General features: G+C 39.4%; 1 protein-coding gene across 1 annotated transcript in view; it reads right to left on the reverse strand.

Moving 5' to 3' along the window:
- Nucleotides 1–24,363, reverse strand: part of uacab (uveal autoantigen with coiled-coil domains and ankyrin repeats b) — a 51,204-nt gene extending 26,841 nt beyond the window's left edge. Inside the window, exon 1 of the mRNA XM_059530881.1 lies at nt 24,127–24,363. Within this exon, the coding sequence (XP_059386864.1) occupies nt 24,127–24,174 (48 nt within the window). The 5' untranslated portion in view covers nt 24,175–24,363. The remainder of the gene's footprint in view (nt 1–24,126) is intronic.
- Nucleotides 24,364–24,932: the final 569 nt, after the last annotated feature.

Below are 24,932 nucleotides of genomic sequence, written 5' to 3' on the forward strand. Positions count from 1 at the left end.
GTTTAACTCCAGGGATGGAGGAGGTAGAGGCTGTAGCAGCAGTTTTGCGTTTAACTCCAGGGATGGAGGAGGTAGAGGCTGTAGCAGCAGTGCGTTTAACTCCAGGGATGGAGGAGGTAGAGGCTGTAGCAGCAGTGCGTTTAACTCCAGGGATGGAGGAGGTAGAGGCTGTAGCAGCAGTGCGTTTAACTCCAGGGATGGAGGAGGTAGAGGCTGTAGCAGCAGTTTTGCGTTTAACTCCAGGGATGGAGGAGGTAGAGGCTGTAGCAGCAGTTTTGCGTTTAACTCCAGGGATGGAGGAGGTAGAGGCTGTAGCAGCAGTTTTGCGTTTAACTCCAGGGATGGAGGAGGTAGAGGCTGTAGCAGCAGTTTTGCGTTTAACTCCAGGGATGGAGGAGGTAGAGGCTGTAGCAGCAGTGCGTTTAACTCCAGGCGTAGAGGAGGTGGAGGCTGTAGCAGCAGGTTTGCATTTAACTCCAGGGATGGAGGAAGTGGAGGCTGTAGCACAAACAGAAGAGGTGGAACCTTTCTTTACTTTTTAAACCCTAACTGCTGAGAGGACCTTCACAGCTTCCCTCAGTTTCCTTTCCTTTTGCTTGTCAAGGTTCTCCTTCTTTTTCAGAATCAGAATCAGAATGAGCTTTCATTGCCAGGTATGTTTACACATACGAGGAATTTGTTTTCGTGACAGAAGCTCCGCAGTACAACAGAATGACAGCGACAGAACATAAAACATATAATAAAAGAATATAAAAATACAAAAAATACAAATAAGTAGACAAGGAATGACAATATACAAATTGACAATTGTAGGCAGGTATATTACAAAAATGCAGTTATGTATGTACATGTATATTATGTGCAAAATTTAAGTGTATACTAAGTATGTGTGTTAGATAAATTAAGTGTATGTGTATATAAATATAAAGTGTAGTGTGTTCAGTGTGTTCAGTGTGTATCAGCTGTTCATAAGATGGATTGCCTGAGGGAAGAAACTGTTCCTGTGTCTGGTCGTTCTGGCGCTCAGTGCTCTGTAGCGTCGACCAGATGGCAACAGTTCAAAGAGGGAGTGTGCTGGATGTGAGGAGTCTAGAGTGATTTTAACAGCCCTTTTGCTCACTCTGGATAAGTACAGTTCTTGAATAGATGGGAGAGTTGAACCGATGATTCGCTCAGCAGTCCGGACTACCCTCTGTAGTCTTCTGAGGTCCGATTTAGAAGCTGAGCTGAACCAGACAGTTACTGAAGTGCAGAGGATGGATTCGATGATGGTGGAGTAGAACTGTTTCAGCAGATCCTGTGGCAGGTTAAACTTCCTCAGCTGGCGAAGGAAGTATCAACCTCTGCTGGGCCTTTTTCACAATGGAGTCAATGTGAATGTCCCACTTCAGGTCCTGAGAGATAGTGGTGCCCAGGAACCTGAATGACTCCACTGCAGTCACAGTGCTGTTCATGCTGGTGAGTGCGGGGAGTGCAGGGGGGTTTCTCCTGAAGTCCACAGTCATCTCCACTGTTTTGAGCGTGTTAAGCTCCAGGTTGTTGAGAGTGCACCAGACAGCCAGCTCTTTAACCTCCTGTCTGTAAGCAGACTCGTCACCATCCTGAATGAGGCCGATGAGTGTGGTGTCATCTGCAAACTTCAGGAGCTTGACAGATGGGTCCTTAGATGTGCAGTCATTAGTGTACAGGGAGAAGAGCAGTGGGGAGAGAACGCAGCCCTGGGGAGCTCCGGTGCTGATTGTACGGGTGCTGGATGTGTATTTTCCCAGCCTCACTAGCTGCTGCCTGTCTGTCAGGAAGCTGTTGATCCACTGACAGACGGAGGTGGGCACGGAGAGCTGAGTTAGTTTGGGCAGGAGGAGATTTGGCATGATCGTATTAAAAGCCGAGCTGAAGTCCACAAACAGGATCCTCACATAGGTCCCCGGTCTGTCTAGGTGTTGCAGAACATAATGCAGTCTAGGGCTGCAACTAACGATTATTTTGATAATCGATTAATCTGCCGATTATTTTTACGATTAATCGGTTTATGTACTTTTTTTTTTTTTTTTCTCCCCCCCCCAAGTAAATTATAAATAAAGGGTCTTTATCATTCACCATAGATTTTTAAGAGATTTTAACCATTTTGCATTGTCATATCCTCATCAAAAATATACCTGGAGTTGTTTTGTTATGTGTTAGTGATCCTTTGTCGAACTCTTCTGCAATCAGAACACTGATCCATACTCTAGCAAATTTCACAAGGAGATTTCAAATAATGTTTTCACCATGGCAGTCCTTAGAGCTCCTAAAGTAGTTTAACATCCCGAACAAAGCTTAAGGAATCTTTCAGAACATATTTTCACAAAGAATAAGGATAAAACAGAATAAGATTGCAGTGCGTTGTATTTTATTATTTACTGGGAAACAGCTTTATAGCTTATGCTGTGAAATTGTAAACAATCCTTCGAATAAAGTGCCAATGGCCTGAAACATGAATGGAACTCACAATTTAGAGTAAAATCCATCAGAAGGTTGTCCAGAAAAAAAAAATTGGACACACAAAAAAAACCTGCTTTGTGAAAAAGAGCAGTGAATACTTAGAAAAAAAGTGCATTTTAAATATCTTTAAACATTTACCTCTCTCATTCAGTCATAATTAAGCTGCAAGACTGAATTATGAACTGGTAAACGACAAACTGATCACAGAACATGTTTGTAAAGCTTTAAATGTTAACTGTTAAAAAGCAATGTTATCAGCTTTTACAACTAAACATTTGCAAACAACATTGTACTGGAGAATCTGCACGAATAAAAGTCTTAGGGGCCGTTCACATATCGCGCCTAAAAACGCGTGGAAAACGCTAGGCGCACCGCTTTCTCCTTCTTTCCAAAGCGCTCGCGCAGAAGCGCCCCTGAGGCGTCTGCCTTTGCTAAGTGACCATGACGTGCTCTCTCCTTGAAGACGTGGAAATTTCAGCAAAGGATAAATAGATTTGCAGCTCTAAAAATCGCTTGTAGCTCTGCTACTAAATTTATTTCAAAATGGAAATCCATATACAGCTATGATCAGCTGTTCCTTCATCTTGGCTGAGCTTTTAACGTTGTTACGGGAAAGGATGAAGCTGATTATTTAGTTCTTGTCACATGACACGCGGAGCGCTTGCGGCATTCTGAAAAGTTGAAATGTTTTTAACTCGATGCGGTGCGGTGTTGGAAATAACGAACTTGAGCGCGCAAAAGACGCGATATGTGAACGGCCCCTTAAACAGTTCAGTAGTGCAGAGTTTACAGGTTACTCTTCTTTTTTGAAGGCTCAAAGTAAAGTACTCCCACATCACGCTGAATGCTGCAGAGACGCTGTTTCAGGAAGCACGTGACATAAAACGAGGCCAGCTATTGGCTATTCGCTACTTCTCCTGCTGTACTGGCTGAGTAAAACCTCCGGTGGCTCATTACTGCCACACTTTGGTCACCGCAGATTTGAAATATGCCCGAAATGAGCCGCTTACGGCAAATAAAAGTTATTTAGCAACGAATCGATGACTAAATTAGTTGACAACTATTTTAATAATCGATTTTAATTGATTAAATCGATTCGTTGTTTCAGCTCTAATGCAGTCCAATGTTTACTGCATCGTCCACAGACCTGTTTGCTCTGTAGGCAAACTGAAGAGGATCTAGCAAGGGTCCAGTGATGTCCTTCAGGTGGGCCAGCACCAGTTTTTCAAATGACTTCATGACTAAAGACGTTAGAGCCACAGGCCTGTAGTCATTTAGTCCTGTAATTTTGGATTTCTTTGGGATGGGGATGATGGTGGAGCGTTTGAAGCATGAAGGGACTTCGCACAGCTCCAGTGATCTGTTGAAGATCTTTGTGAAGATGGGGGCCAGCTGGTCAGCACAGGATTTCAGACAGGCTGGTGTAACACAATCTGGGCCTGGTGCTTTTTTCCTTTTCTGCTTCCGGAAGACCTGGCGCACCGCATCCTCACTGATCTGTATTGCAGGTGTGGGGGAGAGGGGGGATGCAGGAGGTGTGAATGGTGAGAGTGCTTGATTGGAGAGGTGTTCAGGATGGGTTGCAGGAGCTGTTAATGGTGTGAACGGTTGTTTGGAGAGGCATTCAGGGTTGGTTGCAGGAGTTGTTATTGGTGTGAACGGTTGTGTGGAGAGGTGTTCAGGGCAGGTGATGGGTGTTCTTTCAAACCTGCAGTAAAACTCGTTCAGATCGCCTGCCAGTCGTTGATTTTCCACAGTGCTGGGGGTGGTGTCTTGTAATTGGTGATCTTCTTTAGACTTTTCCACACTGATGCTGAGTCGTTCGAAGTGAACGGAGTCCTTATTTTTTCAGAATAATTCCTCTTTGCCACTCTGATCTCCTTTTCCAGTGTGTATTTAGCCTGTTTATACAAGACTTTGTCCCCCTTCCTGTAAGCATCTTCTTTGGCCTGACGTAGCTGTCTGAGTTTTGCAGTGAACCACGGTTTGTCATTGTTGTAATTTAGTTGAGTCTTGGTAGGAATACACATATCCTCACAGAAACTGATATATGATGTTACGGTCTCTGTGAGTTCGTCCAGATCGGTGGCAGCAGCTTCAAAAACACTCCAATCAGTGAGGTCAAAACAAGATTGTAAATCCTGCTCTGCTTCATTAGTCCATCTTTTTACAGTCCTTAATACAGGTTTAGCTGATTTTAGTTTCTGCCTGTAGGTCGGTATAAGATGAACCAGAAGGTGATCAGAACGTCCCAAAGCTGCTCGTGGAACAGAGTGATATGCATCCTTTACCCCAATCCAAGATGGCGCCGCACATGGCTGCTTCAGTGCTTGGCTCTCCAGTGTTTGTACTGTTTTTGTTCGTTTTTCCTGTTTTTTGTTTAACAAACACGATCAGTTTCACCAGGGATGAACTGCTGAACATTCGGCAGAACACACCACATGATATTTTTCCGGATTTCTATTATACAGACGTTTTACTGAACATTGTTATCAGAGGAGCAGCGGCGCTGATCAAGCGCTTCAGGACGCGCAGACGGGGAAAGCGAGCGGGAGCGCTCGTCAGACTCAGGAAGCGCGGATTTCGAACGCCGTTGCCTAGCATCCATCTCGCAAATCTCCGCTCTCTACCCAACAAAACGGACGAACTCCTTCTGCTCTCTCGGACAAATAAGGATTTCTCTCACTCTGCTGCTCTGTGTTTCACGGAAACCTGGCTGAATGACGCCATACCGGACAGCGCACTCCATCTGCCGGGCTTTCAGCTGTTTAGAGCGGATCGCGACGCAGAATCAACGGGGAAATCGCGCGGCGGCGGGACATGCTTTTACATCAATGAATGGTGGTGTACAGATGTAACTGTGTTAAAGAAGATGTGCTGTCCTGATCTAGAAACGCAGTTTATCAACTGCAAGCCGTTCTATTCGCCGCGGGAGTTTCACTCGCTCATTCTGGTTAGTGTTTACATTCCACCTCAAGCGCAAGTAAGTCTGGCTTTACAGAAACTCGCTGATCAGATCACAGACACAGAACAACAACACCCGGACTCTGTTTTAATCATTCTTGGGGACTTTAATAAAGCCAATCTCTCCCGTGAACTGCCAAAATACAGACAGCATGTTACCTGTCCCACCAGAGACAGTAATATACTGGATCACTGTTACACCACAATAAAGGATGCATATCACTCTGTTCCACGAGCAGCTTTGGGACGTTCTGATCACTGTCTGGTTCATCTTATACCGACCTACAAGCAGAAACTTAAATCTGCTAAACCTGTAGTAAAGACTGTGAAGAGATGGACCAGCGAAACAGAGCAGGATTTACAATCTTGTTTTGACATCACAGACTGGAGCGTTTTTGAAGCTGCTACCACCGATCTGGACGAACTCACAGAGACTGTAACATCCTATATTAGTTTCTGTGAGGATATATGCATTCCTACCAGGACTTATTTAACATTCAACAATGATAAGCCATGGTTTACAGTAAAACTCAGACACCTTCGTCAGGCCAAAGAGGATACCTACAGAAATGGGGACAGGGTCTTGTACAATCAGGCCAGGAACACACTGAACAAAGAGATTAGAGCGGCTAAAAAGACCTATGCTAAAAAGTTGGAAGACCAGTTTACTTCCAACGACTCTACTTCAGTTTGGAGAGGACTGAGAGCCATCACAAACTACAAGACACCATCCCCTTGCACTGAGGCTAATCAACGACTTGCTAACGACCTGAATGAGTTTTATTGTAGATTTGAAACCCCCAACACCCACTCTGACCATCTCCCTACACAACCATTAACACCTCCTGCAATCCCCCTCTCCATACCTCCTGCTCTTCAAATCTGTGAAGATGATGTGCGCCAGGTCTTCAAGAAAAACAAAAGAAGAAAAGCACCAGGCCCAGATGGCGTTACACCAGCCTGTCTGAAAATCTGTGCTGACCAGCTGGCCCCCATCTTTTCACAGATCTTCAACAGATCTCTGGAGTTGTGTGAAGTGCCTTCCTGCTTCAAACGCTCCACCATAATCCCCATTCCAAAGAAACCCAAGATAACAGGACTTAACGACTACAGACCTGTGGCTCTAACGTCTGTCGTCATGAAGTCGTTTGAAAAACTGGTTCTGGCTTATCTGAAGGACATCACTGGACCCTTACTGGACCCCCTGCAGTTTGCGTACCGAGCAAACAGGTCCGTGGATGATGCAATCAACATGGCATTGCACTTCATCCTGCAACATCTGGACAAAACAGGGACTTATGTGAGGATCCTGTTTGTGGACTTTAGTTCGGCTTTCAACACCATCATCCCAACAACCCTCCAAACCAAACTGACCCAGCTCTCTGTTCCTAGCTCTATCTGTCAGTGGATCACCAGCTTTCTGACAGATAGGCAACAGTTAGTGAGACTGGGGAAATTCATGTCAAACAGCTGCTCCACCAACACTGGTGCCCCTCAGGGATGTGTTCTCTCCCCTCTGCTCTTCTCCCTGTACACCAACGACTGCACCTCTAAAGACCCCTCTGTCAAGCTCCTGAAGTTTGCAGACGATACTACAGTCATCGGCCTCATCCAGGACGGTGACGAGTCTGCTTACAGACAGGAGGTTGAGCAGCTGGCTGTCTGGTGCAGTCTTAACAACCTGGAGCTGAACACGCTCAAAACAGTGGAGATGACTGTGGACTTTAGGAGAAACCCCCCTGCACTTTCCCCACTCACCATCATGAACAGCACTGTGGCTGCAGTGGAGTCATTCAGATTCCTGGGAACCACCATCTCTCAGGACCTGAAGTGGGACAATCACATTGGCTCCATTGTGAAAAAAGCCCAACAAAGGTTGTACTTCCTTCGCCAGCTGAGGAAGTTTAACCTGCCACAGGAGCTGCTGAAACAGTTCTACTCAGCCGTCATTGAGTCAGTCCTGTGTACTTCAATTACTGTCTGGTTTGGTTCAGCTACAAAATCAGATATCAGAAGACTACAGAGAACTGTTCGGACTGCTGAAAGGATTATTGGTGCTCCCCTGCCCACCCTCCAAGAACTGTACACATCCAGAGTGAGGAAAAGGACTCAGAAAATCACTCTGGATCCCTCACATCCAAGTCACCCCATCTTTGAACTTTTGCCATCTGGCCGGCGCCTCAGAGCCGCAAATACAAGAACAGCAAGGCACAAGAATAGTTTCTTCCCCCAGGCAATCTACCTCATGAACAGTTAAATGTTTCCCACTTAAGCGTATGCTTATGCAAAAATGTGCAATATCCTTATATTTATTTGTTACCCCTCCATCCTAGAACATTCCTGCATCTCACTCAATCCTATTCCATTATCATTTATAGCACAATTGTTTATACACTTATTTATTTGCCAATTTGTAATTCTCCTGTAAATTGGTTTTTTTTTTTTTTTTTTTTTTTGTCTGTGTGTTGTTGTCTCTGTTTACTGGAAGCTTATGTCACTAAAACAAATTCCTTGTATGCGCAAGCATACTTGGCAATAAAGCTCTTTCTGATTCTGATTCTGATTCTTTATTGTGGTGTAACAGTGATCCAATATATTACTGTCTCTGGTGGGACATGTAACATGCTGTCTGTATTTTGGCAGTTCACGGGAGAGATTGGCTTTATTAAAGTCCCCTTCAATTGGGGACTTTCAATTTTCTTCAATTTTTCTTCAATTGATTTTGGTATGTCCCATAAGAAGACAGGCACGATCTCCTCAATGCAGGGGTAATTTGTATTTTGGAGGCAGTTTTGCCAATTACCTTCATGTGGGACTTGATAATGGCTAAGCCTTCATAAGTCTCAATGTTTAGCCTAACCCTGTCTTTCTCAATTATGTCATCCATGATGTTAAACACACCTTCGACAAGAGGGCCAGTGAACAATGATAGAAGAGCCTTTACCAACTTCCCTAAGATGGGGAATCTCATTCCTCCTCCTGGCATCTTCATGGCAAAGATCTTACTCCACCAGTCAACATCGATTCGTGCAATGTTCTCCTCAAAACATTTGGCCAGTGCTCCTAGATCTGTATCAATCTGGTAGGCTCGCACCTCTTCATCCAGTTGACCCAACTCCTCAGACTTCACAGCATTTGGCAAGGCCTTGGCCAAGGTGTTGAATGCACCTTGAACTGATTCGTGGAGAATCAATGATGGCGTCAGCACAGATAAAGAGGTGATGATGTTGTTGTTGAGGGGAAGGTTTTTCAGGAGGAATGTTGCTGCCTTTATGTAGCCTTCTCTGAGAGAGCTGTAGACCTTCTGCACCCAGGGCTTCTTTTCCACTCTAGCCTTGTTTAAGGCAAAAAAGCTGAACTTCCCCACAGACAACCTTTTGTCAGTGTACTGCAGGTCTCTCTTGTGAACATTAAGCTTCAACAAGCCCTTTGCACTCAAGGGGATAGTTTCAGGCTTCATAAATTGAGAGAAGTTCCCGAACCAGTAGCACCATTTCAGCATGCAGCACATGGATCATGGGCTTTTCATTCTGCAACTTCTTCAGGAACACCTGGAAAGTTGGAAGTACACCTGAAAATCACAATAGAACCTGATTAGAAATGTGTCTGAATATTTTATCCATTTATTCATTATCACATTAATAGTAATGTAACATACTCTTCCTTGAATATTACAACCCATTATATATTTTTTTTAGCTTTATTGTTTTATTGTTATTTTCATCTGTATAAATTTACTTCGTTTTGAAATGTGCTGTTTAAAGGGATACTCCACTTTAAAATGAAAATTCATACAGATATTTAGAAGAATATCAGTAACCAGAAACTGTCTGGTTACTGACATTCTTCTAAATACATTCCTTTCTGTTCAGCAGAAGAAAGAAATTCATAAAGAATTGAAACAACATGAGGGTGATTGTATGATGACCGAATTTTCATTTTAAAGTGGAGTATGCCTTAAATAAAGTTTATTAGTAGTAGTATGAACCAAAGTTATCTGATTAACAGTGATCTAAAAACTGCATTTATGGTTAACTTAGATTCCATTCCAGGATTCCAGGAAAAATAAGCACATAGTAATATACCAATAAAAGGATTTCAATACATAAGAAATCTCTGTACTTTTCTTACCACTTAAAGTGAATAAAAAGTGAACATACCTCGGTATAAATCAATCAGGGTTGTGAGCTTGTCAAACTCTGAAAAAAGCATACAGATGCGCATCTTCCGATTTTTGTTGACATCACTTCCGATCTTCGCAGATTTTGCCATTTGCTGTTGCAGAAAAATTATTCTGGCCTTCTCATCAGATGTAACTGCATGCTTATCAAGAAGCTGGTTTAGGAGCCATCTGCATCACTAAAAAGCATATACACAAGGATTAAGGAGAGAAAACAGACATTGCTATTTCTAATTGCCAATACTTAATTTGTCATGATATAATTTTTGTTTAGAGGTCAAGGCACTTTCCATCCCTCATATGAAAGTTATTTAATAATTTCACTGTATCTGTAATGAAGCCGAGCTTCAATATTTGTCCTTATTTAACCCTTTAAGTCACTACTGTATATCTATTACTTGATATAACCTAATTGATCATTGATATATACACACACACACAGACAAGCGAATCTCAAAAAATGAGAATATTGTGCAAAAGTTATAATTTTGATGATTATTATGGCTTACAGCTTATGAAAACCACAAATTCAAAATCTCAGAAAATTAGAATATTACATGAAATCAATTTAAAAAAAGGATTTTAAATACAGAAATGTGATGTCGGCCCTCTGAGAAGTATAATGCATATGTATATAGTTAAATATACTAAATATATTAGTTTCCCCTTTTAATTTGAATGACTAAAATACACAAACTTTTGCACGATATTCTATATATATATTGTTTGTTTGATTATCACCCCAAAGAAAGAAAACAAATCCATTGCTTTTTTTCTTTAACACTGAAGGGCTAATGAGATCTTGCAAACTGGGCCTACTAGTACAGAAATTAAATAATAAAAAAGAGAATGCTATTGCCATGTACCTGTGTTTGTGTTGATCATGAGGAGACAGGACGCTGTAGAAGTGCACAACCAATGGATCCATAAGCTCCCATATTCTGTTGCACACATCTAGCATTTGCAGGAACCTGCTGCTGATGGGACGTATTAGGCTCTTATTCGCCAAATGAAGTAAGGACTGAAACTCAGAAAAAACTTTTCTGTTTTGGTGATTTTTCAATGTCATAGTATAAATCAGAACAAAATTGTTCCACAAATCCCTGGAAAGGATTTAAAAGGGCTTTGGCTGCATTTGAGACCATATGGACAGTGACTCCGCTGATGTCCAGGAGTGATGGATTTTCTCTCCTGATTAGTGTCTCTACTCCAGACTTTTCCCCTCTCATTACATTGCAGTTATCCAACAGTATAGCAACAACCTGATTCCAGTTCAGGCTATATGACTGGAGAATGTCTGTCAGTGTGTGTGTGATTGTTAAGGCATCTGCAATATTCATTTTCCTTGAGGCCATATGCTGAGTTGCCACTTTACCCATATCCTCATCAAAGTATCGAATAAGAACATTCAGAATCCTGTCCATGTTTCCATCTGTTGACTCGTCTACATTTAAAGAAAACATCTTCGTTTTCAGCTTTGTTGATAATTCGTTTTTCCAATGAACAGCAATGCCATGTGTGCACAAGTAGGAGGCGTGTGCATTAGATACAGACAATCTCGAAAGTGCACTCTTGTCTTTGACAGCTGATTGCATTAAATTAACCAGCGGTTGTGAGACTTTGAACGACAGGTCATGCTCCGCTATGAAAGAACATATGCGCACTTTTAGATCGCACACACGATCGGCCATGGATGGATGAACCTCCGTTGTGGTACTTGTCGCACCAGGCAGGGAGCATGTGTATTGCAGAGCACGAACGGCAGCATTGTGACTAGCTTCTGACTGATGGCGAGCAAGCACTTTTTTGCCATATTGTAGTCTCCTGTGGCATACTGTGCAAAGACACGTACCTGGCAGTTTTTTAGCCCACGAACTAAAAGGCTTGCCATTCTCACCCATTTCGCTGAGCCAAGCCCATCTCCACTTATTTTTGACACTTTTATCTATCTCCGATACATCGGAGCCTTCCTGCAATATAAGTGTGTCCATGGTAAAGTTAACTGAAATGTAGTTCTACACCAGCGCTCATCTGACATGCACTTCTCCAAAGCTAATTGAGTGAACACGGAGCAGCTTTTCCGTGAGCGGGAATGGAAAACCCGGAGTGGACCAAAGCGATGTGATTACAGAATGCTTAGAGTGGAGAGAGGAACGTGCTTTCGCTCCACTCCACGCTTTGATCACATCCCCCTCAGCAGGGTGAATACACCTCGTCTTTCCTTAATTTAAGACCTATTCAAACTAAAATTAAGACATTTATTACACTATTTGAGAAATTAAAGCCTATTCACGGCCTTAAAATTAATTATGAAAAGTGAATTTAAAACATTAAGGACAGACGGGAACCCTGCAATTGACGGAAATCCGTCATAGACTCGCTGCAATTAACGGAAATCCGTCATAGCGACGGAGAACTTTAATATATAATTATATGGAGGTATTGGGATATACATACAAACATCATATGTAAACAAAAACTTTAATTCTGGATGCGATTAATCATTAATCGTTTCACAGCACTTAGTTAATAAATAATAATTCAACAATAATCCTGATCAGACAATGAGAAAGTGACAGTACTTAATTTTTTTGCCAACTTTTTGCTTAAATAAATCACTTGGAAGAACTTTGAGCAACGCTGATTAGCTGAAAATCGCCTGAGGGCTGCATGCCATTGTTTTCAATTCAGTTGATTATTATTTGCATTTAAGATGAATATTACTGTAGTGGAATCAAAAATGAAAGATTGTAAATTCTCACTGGAATTTTCATCAGTAATTCTCCTATTCTGATATAAAAAGACCCTACAGAGATTAAAAGTGACGAAAGAAAGAGGTGTTTATTTAGCACTGATTGTAATATTGCGGTGCACAAAGCATTGTCTCAGTCACTGTATCATTGTTTTGATCCAACGTCTCTTTGTGGGAGAAACTGAGAAGAATACAGATTTTGCAAAAACAAGACAGGGCCAGACAGGAACACAGAAACACAGTTGGGTCTCGTCCAGCTGTCTGATCAAACCCTTCGGATCTGACCTTTGACCCAGTGGTCAGAACACATCCCTGCTATTTTCCTCTACTTCCGACAGCTGGGTAAAGCCCAAGATCAGATTTCTGCTGAACTATACGGTGTCACCCTCATATTTCATCCTTCTTCAGACCGCCACTGTATAATTCTTAGCACATCACAAAACCATCATGGGACAATCTAGTGATATCATTGACACCACTAAGCAACTTAACACTTTCATGTTATGTAATTCTCTTATAAATATTCAAGTCCTTGACCATTTGTCAAAAAGCTTCTTAATTAAAATGAAAAGCGAGTCGTGTTTGAGAGCAGAGTGCTCAAGATTTCGCAAACACTCAGAGAATATCAACAGATTAGAGAAGAATGAAAAATTTACATCTCATCAGCGTGCCCATGCCTGTGTTTGGGAAACATGCACTTGGCAAGAGTTCTAGGCAAATACGTCAGAGGGAAAGATGATTTCATGAATTAAAAGCAAGCTCACTACTAATCATTGTTATATATTGTAACATGCAACAAAATAAAAGTGGATATGGAGATAGGCTTTCATGCTCAAAAAAGCTGAATTTATTTGATTAAAAATACAGCAGCATAGAATATTGTGGGATATTATTACCATTTTAAATAACTGTATAAAAATATTTTATAACAATAATATCACTTGATTCTTCAGAAATCATTCTAATGTGGCGATTCGGTAGTCAGGAAACATTTATTAATATTTTCAAAGATAAAGTTGTGCTGCTTAATAATAAATAGAAAGCATTTATTTGAAATGTTTTCCCATTTCATTATAAATGTCATTACTGTCACTTTTGACTAGTTTGTGTTTTGAATTGTATCCTTGCTGAATAAGAAAAAAAAAATGGTAGTTTATAACACGAATGCAGTTGATCATTGCGCTCAGAATGAGTGAAATGCACAAGATAAACTTTAAACCAGACTCACTGAATGCATTCTGATCAGATGCCTTATTCATCATTCAGTCAGGAGGAACAGATAGAGACTGTGGGTGGCACAGCATATCTTAGTGGATTCTAGAGAGGGGAGTCATGACTTCTTCAGAGTTCATCCTCTGTTGGCCGGCGCCAGTCCGTCCAACGTCTCTATCAAAACAAAGGCATCTTATTCAACCAGAGCAGAGTCCTATCACCGCTCTGATGAATGAGGAAGAATTCCAGACTAAATAACTCCCACTATAACTCTCTCACACAGTCACCCCTTTTTCAATTGTTATTTCAATCAAAATGAAATAGGGTCCCTTCCCATGCCAAGGGGCCAAAATAAATAGCCTCTGCAACTTACATTTATTTAAAAGTTCTTCTTTCACGGAGCTTTGGAGAAAGTCTCTCTAAAATTTTGTCTGATATTTCTAACGATTTGTTTGTGTATTTGTTGATACTGAAAAATTCCAAAAAATTATGAAAACATGAAATAGCTGGAGGAAAGAGAATATCAAAACTCTTTAACCCACTTGATTAAATGTGTTTTTTTAAAGGGCTCTGTGGAATACTTGAATCTGATTGGTCATTCGTGACATTCCAAGGCATGTTATCCCTCGATAACAACCTGTAGAAGCTGATAACACAGGCTTTTCCAGGTAATTGAAGTTGCCGCTGAACTCTTGCTAGGAACGGTTTATTTTTTCTTGGTGGAAGCTTTATGTTTGTATAGCTTATAAAATATTAAAACTCAATTGAAAATTATGCACAATTATTTAATTATGTCATCCTTGTATCTAGGACTCACTCTCTCATTTCATACAAATGCAGCTGGCTTACGATTGTTTTTGTACATTGTAATGAATTATAAGATAACTAACAAACTGGTTAAAAAGATTTTAAAACATTTTCGTCTTAAAGTGATAGTTCACTCAAAAATGAAAATGAGATGTTTATCTGCTTACCCCCAGGGCATCCAAGATGTAGGTGACTTGGTTTCTTCAGTAGAACACAAACTGAAATATTTAACTTACATGGTTGCAATCTGTTAGTTATTTAATGTTAGTGGGTGGGAATCATGGCTAAAACATACAATAAAACAAACAAAAAAAAAATAAACAAACAAAAACAAATGAAACCCTGCAGCATGTGATGATAAATTGATGTGTAAAGACACAAAACGATCAGTCTGTGCAAGAAACTGTACAGTATTTATATTGTTTTTTTTTTTACCTCTGATGCACTAAAATGACTGAACGGTCTGAAATGTTCTGCACATCATCACACGCAGGCAGTGTCAAAGACGCACAGTGAATCAGAGGTTAAAAAAACGATATAAATACTGTTCAGTTTCTTGCAGAAACCGATCGGTTTGTGTCTTTACACATCAATTTATCATCACAAGCCGCAGGGTTTAATTTGGTTTTGTTTGTGCATGTTTTTTTGTTTTAATGTATGTATTATGCTGTGTAATAAGTGGCATGACTGTACAGTTTCCCTTAATTGTCAGTCTAGTTTGAACTTGCAGCTTGCTTGCAGCTGCTATGTTCACAGAAGCTTTGCGTTCAAATATTTCAACTCAAATCAATATTTTGTGTCTAATTATTTACTTATGTGGCAAGGAGCCGTGTAATGAGCAGGATAATGTACATCCAGGCGGTTGTTACAGCAGAATAACCCCCTTCAGGGTGATACAAGACACCTCCGCTATGGGGTCCTGCTCACCCTTTCAGGGGTTATTCTGTGATAACAACCAGCTGGATGTACATTATCCCTTACATGACATGAGAGAAAGAGAGTAGTGGAATATCTCAGACACTATATATAAATAAAAAAAAAAAAAAAAAAAAAAAAAAAAAAGTGAAAAGGAAATGTTTTCTTAAATAAAACCAGTCATGGTGGGGAATGCTTTGGATTTTTGGCATTACATTACAGTGACCTCGCATGCTCCCATTTCTGTGGATTCTGGTCTGTGGTGGAAAATAGGAGCGTGACAGCACTTTCTCTAACATATTTAAATTATTTCCCCTATAACACTGGAGCCCCCTAATGGATGACTTAACCACTGAGATAGATGACTGTTCCTGCAATCCTCTCATTCATCCATAAACACATGTACAAATAAAATGCTCTTTCTAAAACCTTGTATAATACTTACAGCTTGCTTAGATAACTCATGATTAAAGAATGAAATCCAAACATGTGCATGTTGAATTGTAGCTTTTATTTTATCATCATTGTCTACTAACTCTGAAGCCATGCATCCAAAACTTCTCACCCACTGACCAGCAAGTGTCAAAGCAATAGTCATGTCTGTGATGTAACTTTAGTTATTGTCAGTCCCACAATGATCTCTTCAATATGTCCCACCCTAATAAACTTGCATTTACACATCAAGGGGTCTTTAAAAAAACATTCCAGAAATTCAAATGGTCCATGTATTTCATTAAAAAAATATTTGTCTGACCTCAGTTAACTCAACTAGGTCTCAGCAAAATCCCACTAGAAAAAGAAGAAAAGAATACATTCATCTGGCCCAATATTGCATTTGCCTGAGGGAAACACCTGAAACAACATAAAGCCAACACAACTTAAAACTTAAAAACTCAAAAATCTAAAGAGAATGAGAAGAGTTGATCAGTGTTGATCCGAAGAACAGATAGCATAGATGAGGGAGTGTGAATGTTAGTTAGTGTGAAAGAGATTAAGAAAGGACATCACACCACTGTGACTCTGCCAGCTAAAGCCTAGCAACCATCCTACTTCACAACCTATGCTGAGACTGGCAGGTTAAGACTTGTCTCACTACGCCCTTTAGAAACTCCTTCTCACTCCCCCTCCTCTTCCTACATACCACAAACACACACATAATGTCCACTAAATTCTTCCCTACTTGGGAGGGGAAAAAGGCATTCTTTGTATTAGTAGCTCTATCTAGTATGGTAGACCTCATTAAGGCACTGCAAGACATTTCTAAAAAAAAATGTGCCATTGGCACTTTGCCTATGTTACATATTAAAAGTACGACATAGTTCAGTCAAAAAAGAAAATGCTCATTCCAAACCTGTATGACTTTTTTTTTCCTGTGGAGCATAAACAGGGTTTAAAACAACACTGACTTTGCTTGTATATTACAAAATAAGACCCTTCTTCAGAATATCTGTTTTTATATCAGGATTAGAAAAACATAAGAATGAGCAGAATTTAGATTTTTTTTGATGGACTATCATTTAAGTAAAAACATATTTATCATGAAATATTGTTGCAAGTTAACATTTATTAAGGTGGTATTAATATCAGAAGAAGGGGGTGACAGCTGGTTTAACAGCAGATATTTTATTATGGAGCCGAGCAGAAACTCAAGTCAAACCTGAAAGAGTTATGCTGACAAAACAATGGGCCATGAATACATTTCCTCATGGGGAGGGATTAGTAGACCATAAACCTAGTGGTAAGAAAAGTGGACAAAAAAATAGAGCACATTTTTCCATTTAAACAGAAAAAGGTCTACATGAGAGCAGTGCCAGTGCAACATCTCTCCTCTAGGAGGCAGTCCAAACACCTTACATTTCCAAACTACTGCTGATTTGATCAAATAAACATCCAATGTGAAGACAAGTAAAATTTGCCTCTATGCTCATATTAAGTAAGATAGTAAATGATTTAGTGGAGCTGTCTGAGTTTCGTCAGGTTTCTTTACTTCTGATCACTGTGACCCAACACAACTGCAGTCAAAGTTGTTGTTGCTGTGGTTCAGCACTGAGTTGTGTGTGTGTATGTGTGTTGTGTGTGTGTGTGTGTGTGTGTGTGTGTGTGTGTGTGTGTGTGTGTGTGTGTGTACGATGAGGTCAGCAGTACCAGAGTCACACAAAACCATGAGCTGTCAGACAGTGTTTGGAGAGCCCTGGTCATAGTATGCTTCTCTCCAAAAACAGTACACCTATACTCATTAAACAGATCAATCTCAAATGTTTCACAAAAGGACCTCAAATACACTTGGTTTTAATATTGAAATCATGTTCTAAAAATGTAATTAATCAGATTATAAATACAATCAATGATAAATGCAAATTCTATGAACACTTTTCTCAACATAACAAAATAGCCACACAAAGACTTTGTTAAAAATTTGACAACTAATTAACAAACCCAGTCCAAAGGTTTTGGGGTCTCAACGCAATATGGGGTGGTATAGTTGGATACCTGGTCAAATAGCCCATAATTAATGAGTAATCTGAGAGTAATCTCTCTTAGGTATTCATCAACACAATGAATAGTGTCCGTTCACGTAGGACTGCAGCCTCTTGTTTGCCAAGTACATTCCACACGATCAATATGCAGCAACACATTTCATTCATTATCCATCTCTCCAGCTCTTGAGCTGGAACTAAAGGGTTTCTATTGCAGATTATATTATATATATATATATATATATATATATATATATATATATATATATATATATATATATATATATATATATATATATATATATATAAAAGGTATTATCATTTTTGAAGAGCTACAATGGATACTTTATGTTGAAACATTAAGTGTATGGCAATAACTATACATGTCAACGACGTGCTATTTTCTGTAGTTAGTTTTTTCCATTTCTATTAATTAAAAATACATTAAAACAGGATTCTTACAGTGACTCATTCAAAGCTTGCAAATGAACATAGTAAACACTAACACAAATATAGATCTTAAGTTACAGAACACTAATGCAGTTCCCCGAATCTTATCCATTATGTTTTTTTGTTTCTGACGTTAGGCCTTAGTGAGAATTTGGGGACATTTATGAACGTTAGGAGGACCCAAGTGAAATTGAATATGTGAAAGGCCAAATACCAGGAATTCCTTAAATGTCTCAAAATGATGTCATGTGATATGGACACTCAAGGTTTCTATGGGGTTTCTGGGAAAAGAGCCAGGTAGAAAACAGGAGAAGTATGGACAATGGGATGAGTGTCTAGTAAATACAAAGACAAAAAAGGCACAAAATATTTCCTTTAGCATCATGTCTACAAACGAACATAGCCTACTGCTATCCGAGAACACTCTGGGGGATGAAGAAAGACAAAGGAAGGTCCCTGCCTTACTAAGGGCTCTAAATCATACATCAAAGTCATGGAAGCGTGTTGTTTGTACATGTTTTGAACTCACTTACTGTACAAGTGTGGGCAAGCATAGGAAAATGGCCGAACAGAAAAACAGCTGCTTTATTGCTTAGCAAGCAAAGCTACTTTTAAAGCTCTTAGAAAATAACAGTTCTGGCTGACAAAAATACAGATTTAGAATATAAACGAAACACACATTTTTGTCACCTAAAAGTGCTATACTGAGGACTTTAAACACATAACACAAATTCAAGAAAAAAAGTGTTACTTCTTAATGACCCTGTTGTTATTTACACACTTTACTAGTGAACACAACATCTAAGATTTCCCCTCTCCTTGCAAGTTTAAGAAGCATACAAATTGAAACAAGTCTCCTATCCTCTGGCAGAAAAGTGGCTGTTTTGGTTGTGTAAGGTGATCTCAGACAGGGTGAGGCAAGAAATGCCTCATGTCTTTTCAGAACCTTCCCAAGAGAGTGAGAATGGGACAGATAAGTAGATACAGTTTCCAATAGAGTGGAAGGGAGGAGTGAACATTTATTAAAATAGGGGGTGATAAAAAAACGAGCCAGATGTTATGCTGTTTACACCAATCATACAACTGGGTAACATCTGGTAAACATACCAGCACATTCCTCTCTCTCTTTATCCAACCATCCTCTGGATGACTTCAGCAAAAAAGAAAGAGCCACATAAATCCTGCATATAACTAAAAACTTGCTGATAAGCCCTGCAGTTTAAGATCAGTGATCAAATGGCATTAAACATTTGCCTCAAAAGGCTTCTTCCATTTTCAAATGAGCAAATGAAGTACAAACTCAGCAAGTTTATAAAGTTAAATAAAGTTTCTCCAAATTTAATTCACAAAAATTCACAAAAGTTTTAATATTAAATCAACAAAGCTGACAATTTTTTGAAACTGACAAAAGTGTGTAAGGGGGTTCAATATCAACATAACCACAGCATTGTAGTCTTTGATTTATTTGGTCCAAGTAATTTGATTTTGATTTAAATCAAGCAGAATGATAATCAGAAGACATAACAAATAAACCTCACAGAAATAAACTTACATACTGTTATGTTTATAGAAATACAATAATATAGAAATAGAAAAGTTAAAGTTAAAGGAGTCCTAATATGCTCTTTTACAACGTCTTGATTTTGTTTTGATCGTGTGAACATGCTCTCATATCATAGTAGGTTGTTTGAAATACACATTATTTTTCACATATTTTACATTATTACAACGCCTCTCTCTGCAGTCTGGCATGAACAGCCTGTATAGTTCCTGCATCAAATGAAGGCCCACCTTCTGAAATACGAAATGTCCTGTGATTGGTTAGCTGGGCCAGTGTGTGATGTGATTGGCTCCACGCCGCGCCTGGTTGGGAAATGTCATGCCCCTTTTAGGCAAGCAGCCTCCTGCTACATAAATATTGCATCAATATCAAATCATTTGACCACGATTAAAACCCGGATGATTGTAACCACTCCAAGTACGGGATGTCCATTAACTGAACGTGCACGGCATCAGCTGGTTCCTGTGCAGACAGCTTTGTTCACAATAAATGGAAGCAATCCAATTTTACTGGGGGTGATTTTTTTTTCCCCAAGTCAGTCCTGAAATACTGTTGTTTTGAAAACTTGATGAAAAGATCATCCTGATCCTGCACATTCAGACCTCTGGCAATGGCAGTTCCTGGTTCAAGACCAGCAGGTTTTAGCAACCAGTATAGAGCCAAATTTTCCGGCTAGGAAACACCAATACAAATGCTTAAATCTAAGCTGCATTAAAGAGCCCGTTTCATAAATCAGTCTCCCAAATTCTCTGCAGTGGACCAGCTTAATCATTTCAGGTACAAAACAATGACAATGACATTTGTGTTATCAAAAACTCTTGAAGACACAACTTGTCCAAGACATCCTCTCCCTCCATGAGGGCCTTTCTGAATTAATGAAATCAGATTAGATGAGACACCAATTGTACGTTCAAAGCAGCACACAGTTTTTCAGACCACCCTGAATATGTGCAAAAGGAAAACACTCTTAAATAATTAAAAATGTGTTGACCATCAGACTTGGGCTAACATTTATTTTATACACATTTCTTATATAAAAGAGACTCATAATCTGACACCATGTGCAAATTACGTACTTGAGAATGAACCTGCTTATCAGGTAATTTTCTTTTCCACTTGAATAAACTAAAACCTTGCTTTTTGGATATAATTTTTCCTCTCTGTCAATATACACAATTTAACATCAAAGCTCAAATTAATTCTCTTTGATGAACAAACAGGGAAATAGACTCTGAAACTGCATGTTAGTCACGGAGTTCAGTGGAAACTCATTTTATTGTAGTAACGTCAGCTCTGCAGTGTACTGATGACAGGGTTCCGGGTTCCAGACTTTTGAGCTGTGCATATAAGCCTGAGGGCTTCCAACTACAACAAATTCCCATTGCCTGTAATCCCCAGCCATTTATTCATCCTAGGATAACCTTCAATCCTCACTGTCAGTTTCCCACTACACTGGGGGCCTGAGCTTAACACAGCAAAGTTTTTAGAGAGGCTCAGTGGACACTGGAGACACGGACACAGCAAAGCTTTCAGACAGACACAGCAGGCACAAACACAGATACACCATGTTTAGACACTCCTGTACTTTCACCAATCAATTCAGGAAATAAATAAATAAATGCTGCACGATATTGCTGAAGATATGAGTAATTCTTTTCAAAACATCTTACAGATGGTGAAAATAAAACTTTGGTTATTTTCGACAGATTGGGGGACTGAATAACACGGCCAATGGAAATACCAAACTAAAACCAATTACTTGGATCAAAGAAAAGCAGTAGGGGTGGATAAAATTATTGATTAACCCAGAAGACTATTTTTCCTTATGTGGAACACAAAATATATTTTTTGAAGAACAGTGGGAACCAAAAGGGTTACTGGAGCTTATTATCTTCCAATGCATGAAACAGGACAGAGATTACACAAAATATCTTCTTATACATTAGGAATTTGGAACTACTGTACAGTACATGAGGTTCAGTAAATGACAATTTTCATGTTTGCGTGAATTATCCCTTAGTTTAAGTACTGCACAGTTGGCCTGGTTTGCTTTTTGGTGCCAGTGCACCCTTTAGAGCTAGAGAATGAAGAAGCCCTTAAAATGTTTTTTTTGTGATGCAAACCACTTCAGTAATCTTACCATGATATCTTTCCTTCAACACCACACAACAGCCAATCCTGAAGACAATCTATGATAGTTACTTACGATACAACCATCAAAGAAGGTACTACAGAAAACTACTGTTGAGAGATGGTGAGAGGCAGTAGATGCTTTACAATTAGATTCAAGTTAGTACATTTAAACATCAGTGACATCACACTTGAGATGTTATCAAAAGTAAACTGTGGAAGTATTACTCAACTAAAAAACTTGATTAAGTTTCAGGGCAGGTATGATTTAATTTAAATTAAATTAAGGTTAATTCAGGCATGCTTTAAGGGCTCCAAAGAGCCAGAAACACCACTGCTTGCACACTTTGATACTTTTGAAGACAGTGTTGAGTGGAACATAAACATTGCAGTGCACTGCAATGACTAAACATCACCAGTTCACCCCAAATTAAAATCTGTCATCATTTAATCACCACCATGCCATTCCAAACCCATTTGACTATTTGTTTCTGGCAACATAAATGGCATTTGGATGAATGTTTTGTAATGCTTTCTGTACAATGAAGGCGAATGGGGACAGAGGATGTAATTCTGCTTTTAGGGCCCTATAATTGCCATGATGCAGCAAACACAGACAGAATCGTTGGAATCCAGTCATGAAAATTTTATTTAATTAATAATTTGGAAACATTTCAAAGAATAACTCAAAAGTAAGGCTGTACTATTAAAATCACAGTGTCATTGGATTCTTCACTACAGAAAAAAAAAGGATTCATCCATTTTTGAAAATACATTTATATTAAGTGATTTAAAAAAACAGAATCTCTACATTTCTGAAAAATAATGATAATACACACCATACCCACATTTTGAAATTCTCTTCTGGAAATACTAGAAATCCTTGCTCTTGCCATTTATTTTTTATTTTTTTATCAATTGAAATGAATTGACAAATTATTGAAATACAAATCCCATACAAGAAACGTCAAAAAGTAACTAAAGATGCTTCACACTCTTCAATATTTAATACGACCTTAAATTACCTTTGTCTGAACATAAGATATCAGATATAAACTAATGTACATTCCATGGGATATTCTGAATAAGGTGCTTACATTAAGACCATAGACACCAACTGTCCAGTTCTGATTTAAGGAAATCTTAATGCAGTTCCAAAAAGCTGGTTTTAAATGGTTTTGACACACACACACACAGTTTAACACTTCATTCTGATTAAGACTGAAACATATATATGTGTGTGTGTGTGTGTGTGTGTGTGTGTGTGTGTGTGTGTGTGTGTGTGTGTGTAGAATGCATGATTTCTGAAACTGAGAGAACTCTTCCAGCCTATGAAAGAATCTACAGACATGTCACAAAAACAGAGGGTGTGCTCCCATGGTCCATTGTGTTCTGTTAAGTCAGAGGGCAACCAGTGACAATAGCCCAGCTCTGAAAGCATGTGGAAATGCTTTTTTTTCCCATGTGTCAGAGGCATCAAGTCAAAACTGATCTCACAGAGTAAGAGAACACATACAATCATCAAATGTGAAGCAAACGTGACATCAGATGCTCTGAATCATCTTCACTACACAGTGAGTTCCCTTTATTTTAAAGCCAAAACAAAACCCTTGAAAAAGCTCTTCAATAACTAACCCCCAAGCAGCCTCTCACACTGCTCTGGGTGCCAGGCTCTTTGACATGGAAATTAAAAAGAGGGGAGGGTGAATATCTCAAGGATCAGCTGCTTCTGAATTAAGGCTGTTTGTGTTTTTGGATTCCATGTTCTGCTCGAGGAAAATAAAACTATTAACTCATTTCCAGAAGCTCAATATGATATTTTAATAGAAAGTGATCCCTGGTCTCGTTTTTATACAGTCAATAAAATATTGTATAACTGCAATCAGAGACAAGTTTAACGTTTCCCAAAGCTCGGCAAATTCATGTTAATTCAAGCAGTGCAAAGACCAGTGCCCATATCCCGACCTGTTAGAGGATGTGACACATGATTATGTGTCAAAAGATTTGCCTTAATGCTGGATGATCTGAGTAAGCTCTCTTGAGAACAAAACAACTACGAGCAGTAGATTAAATAACACACCGAAAAGTACATTAAGCTTATCGACTAAGTTACGTCAAGAAACAAAACCTGCGCAATGTCTATTCAGGAGTTATCATTAAACAAAACAAGCGCAAATGTTTTAAACTCGTAACTTACTGTGATGGTAACTTCATGCTTTTTCAGTCGATACTTCAAACTCTTCATGTTTTCTCTTTGGTTGTATAAATAAACGGTAGCGTGTCGGTTAGTTTTTGAATAAATTACAACAACAGTTACGTTTTACGGTTTAGTTTGACTGCGCAAAAACAACTTTTAACGTCTGACAACACACTGCGAGTTTCACCTGACGCGAAACACCAGCAGGCTTATCTGGACCCGTTTCCTTACCGACAACGCCGCAGTCCAATGGTAGTGAGGGATAGTAGAATAAATCACGCTCGAGCCAATCAGACGTTAAAGGGGGCGGGACTTCCTCGTGGTCCCAGCAGTGTTTGCAATATTGTAGCTGCGATCAACTGGAGATGCTGTTGTGCGCCTGACGTCATCCTTACCTGGAAAAGGGCTGGACTTTGTCTCAAGCGAATGAGTTATGTGAAGAATATTTATTTGATAACAGCACCTGAATTGCTTTGGGTGGAGCCATACAGTTCAGAAAAGAAAACTGATAGGTTACGTACGAAAAAGGTAACCTATATATTTTACAGTGAATTTCATTATTGTGATTACAGCGCCAATATGTATGATGCTAATGATATTTTCATTTATAACGAAAAACAGTCTGAAATGCGAGTTTGCATTAAATCGCTGGTGTTAAACAATAACCCTAAATGAAACTCGAAAACTCGAAAAATGGTTCGTATAGGATACCTTTTATTTCTGAAGAAATCAGAATACATGTCTATCATTGGTTATATTTATGCCATTCAAGAGACGTGTTGCCCCCTTCTGGCCTTCTGGGAAAT

The sequence above is a fragment of the Carassius carassius genome, chromosome 3 (genome assembly GCF_963082965.1).
Source record: "Carassius carassius chromosome 3, fCarCar2.1, whole genome shotgun sequence".
Lineage (NCBI taxonomy): Eukaryota > Metazoa > Chordata > Actinopteri > Cypriniformes > Cyprinidae > Carassius > Carassius carassius.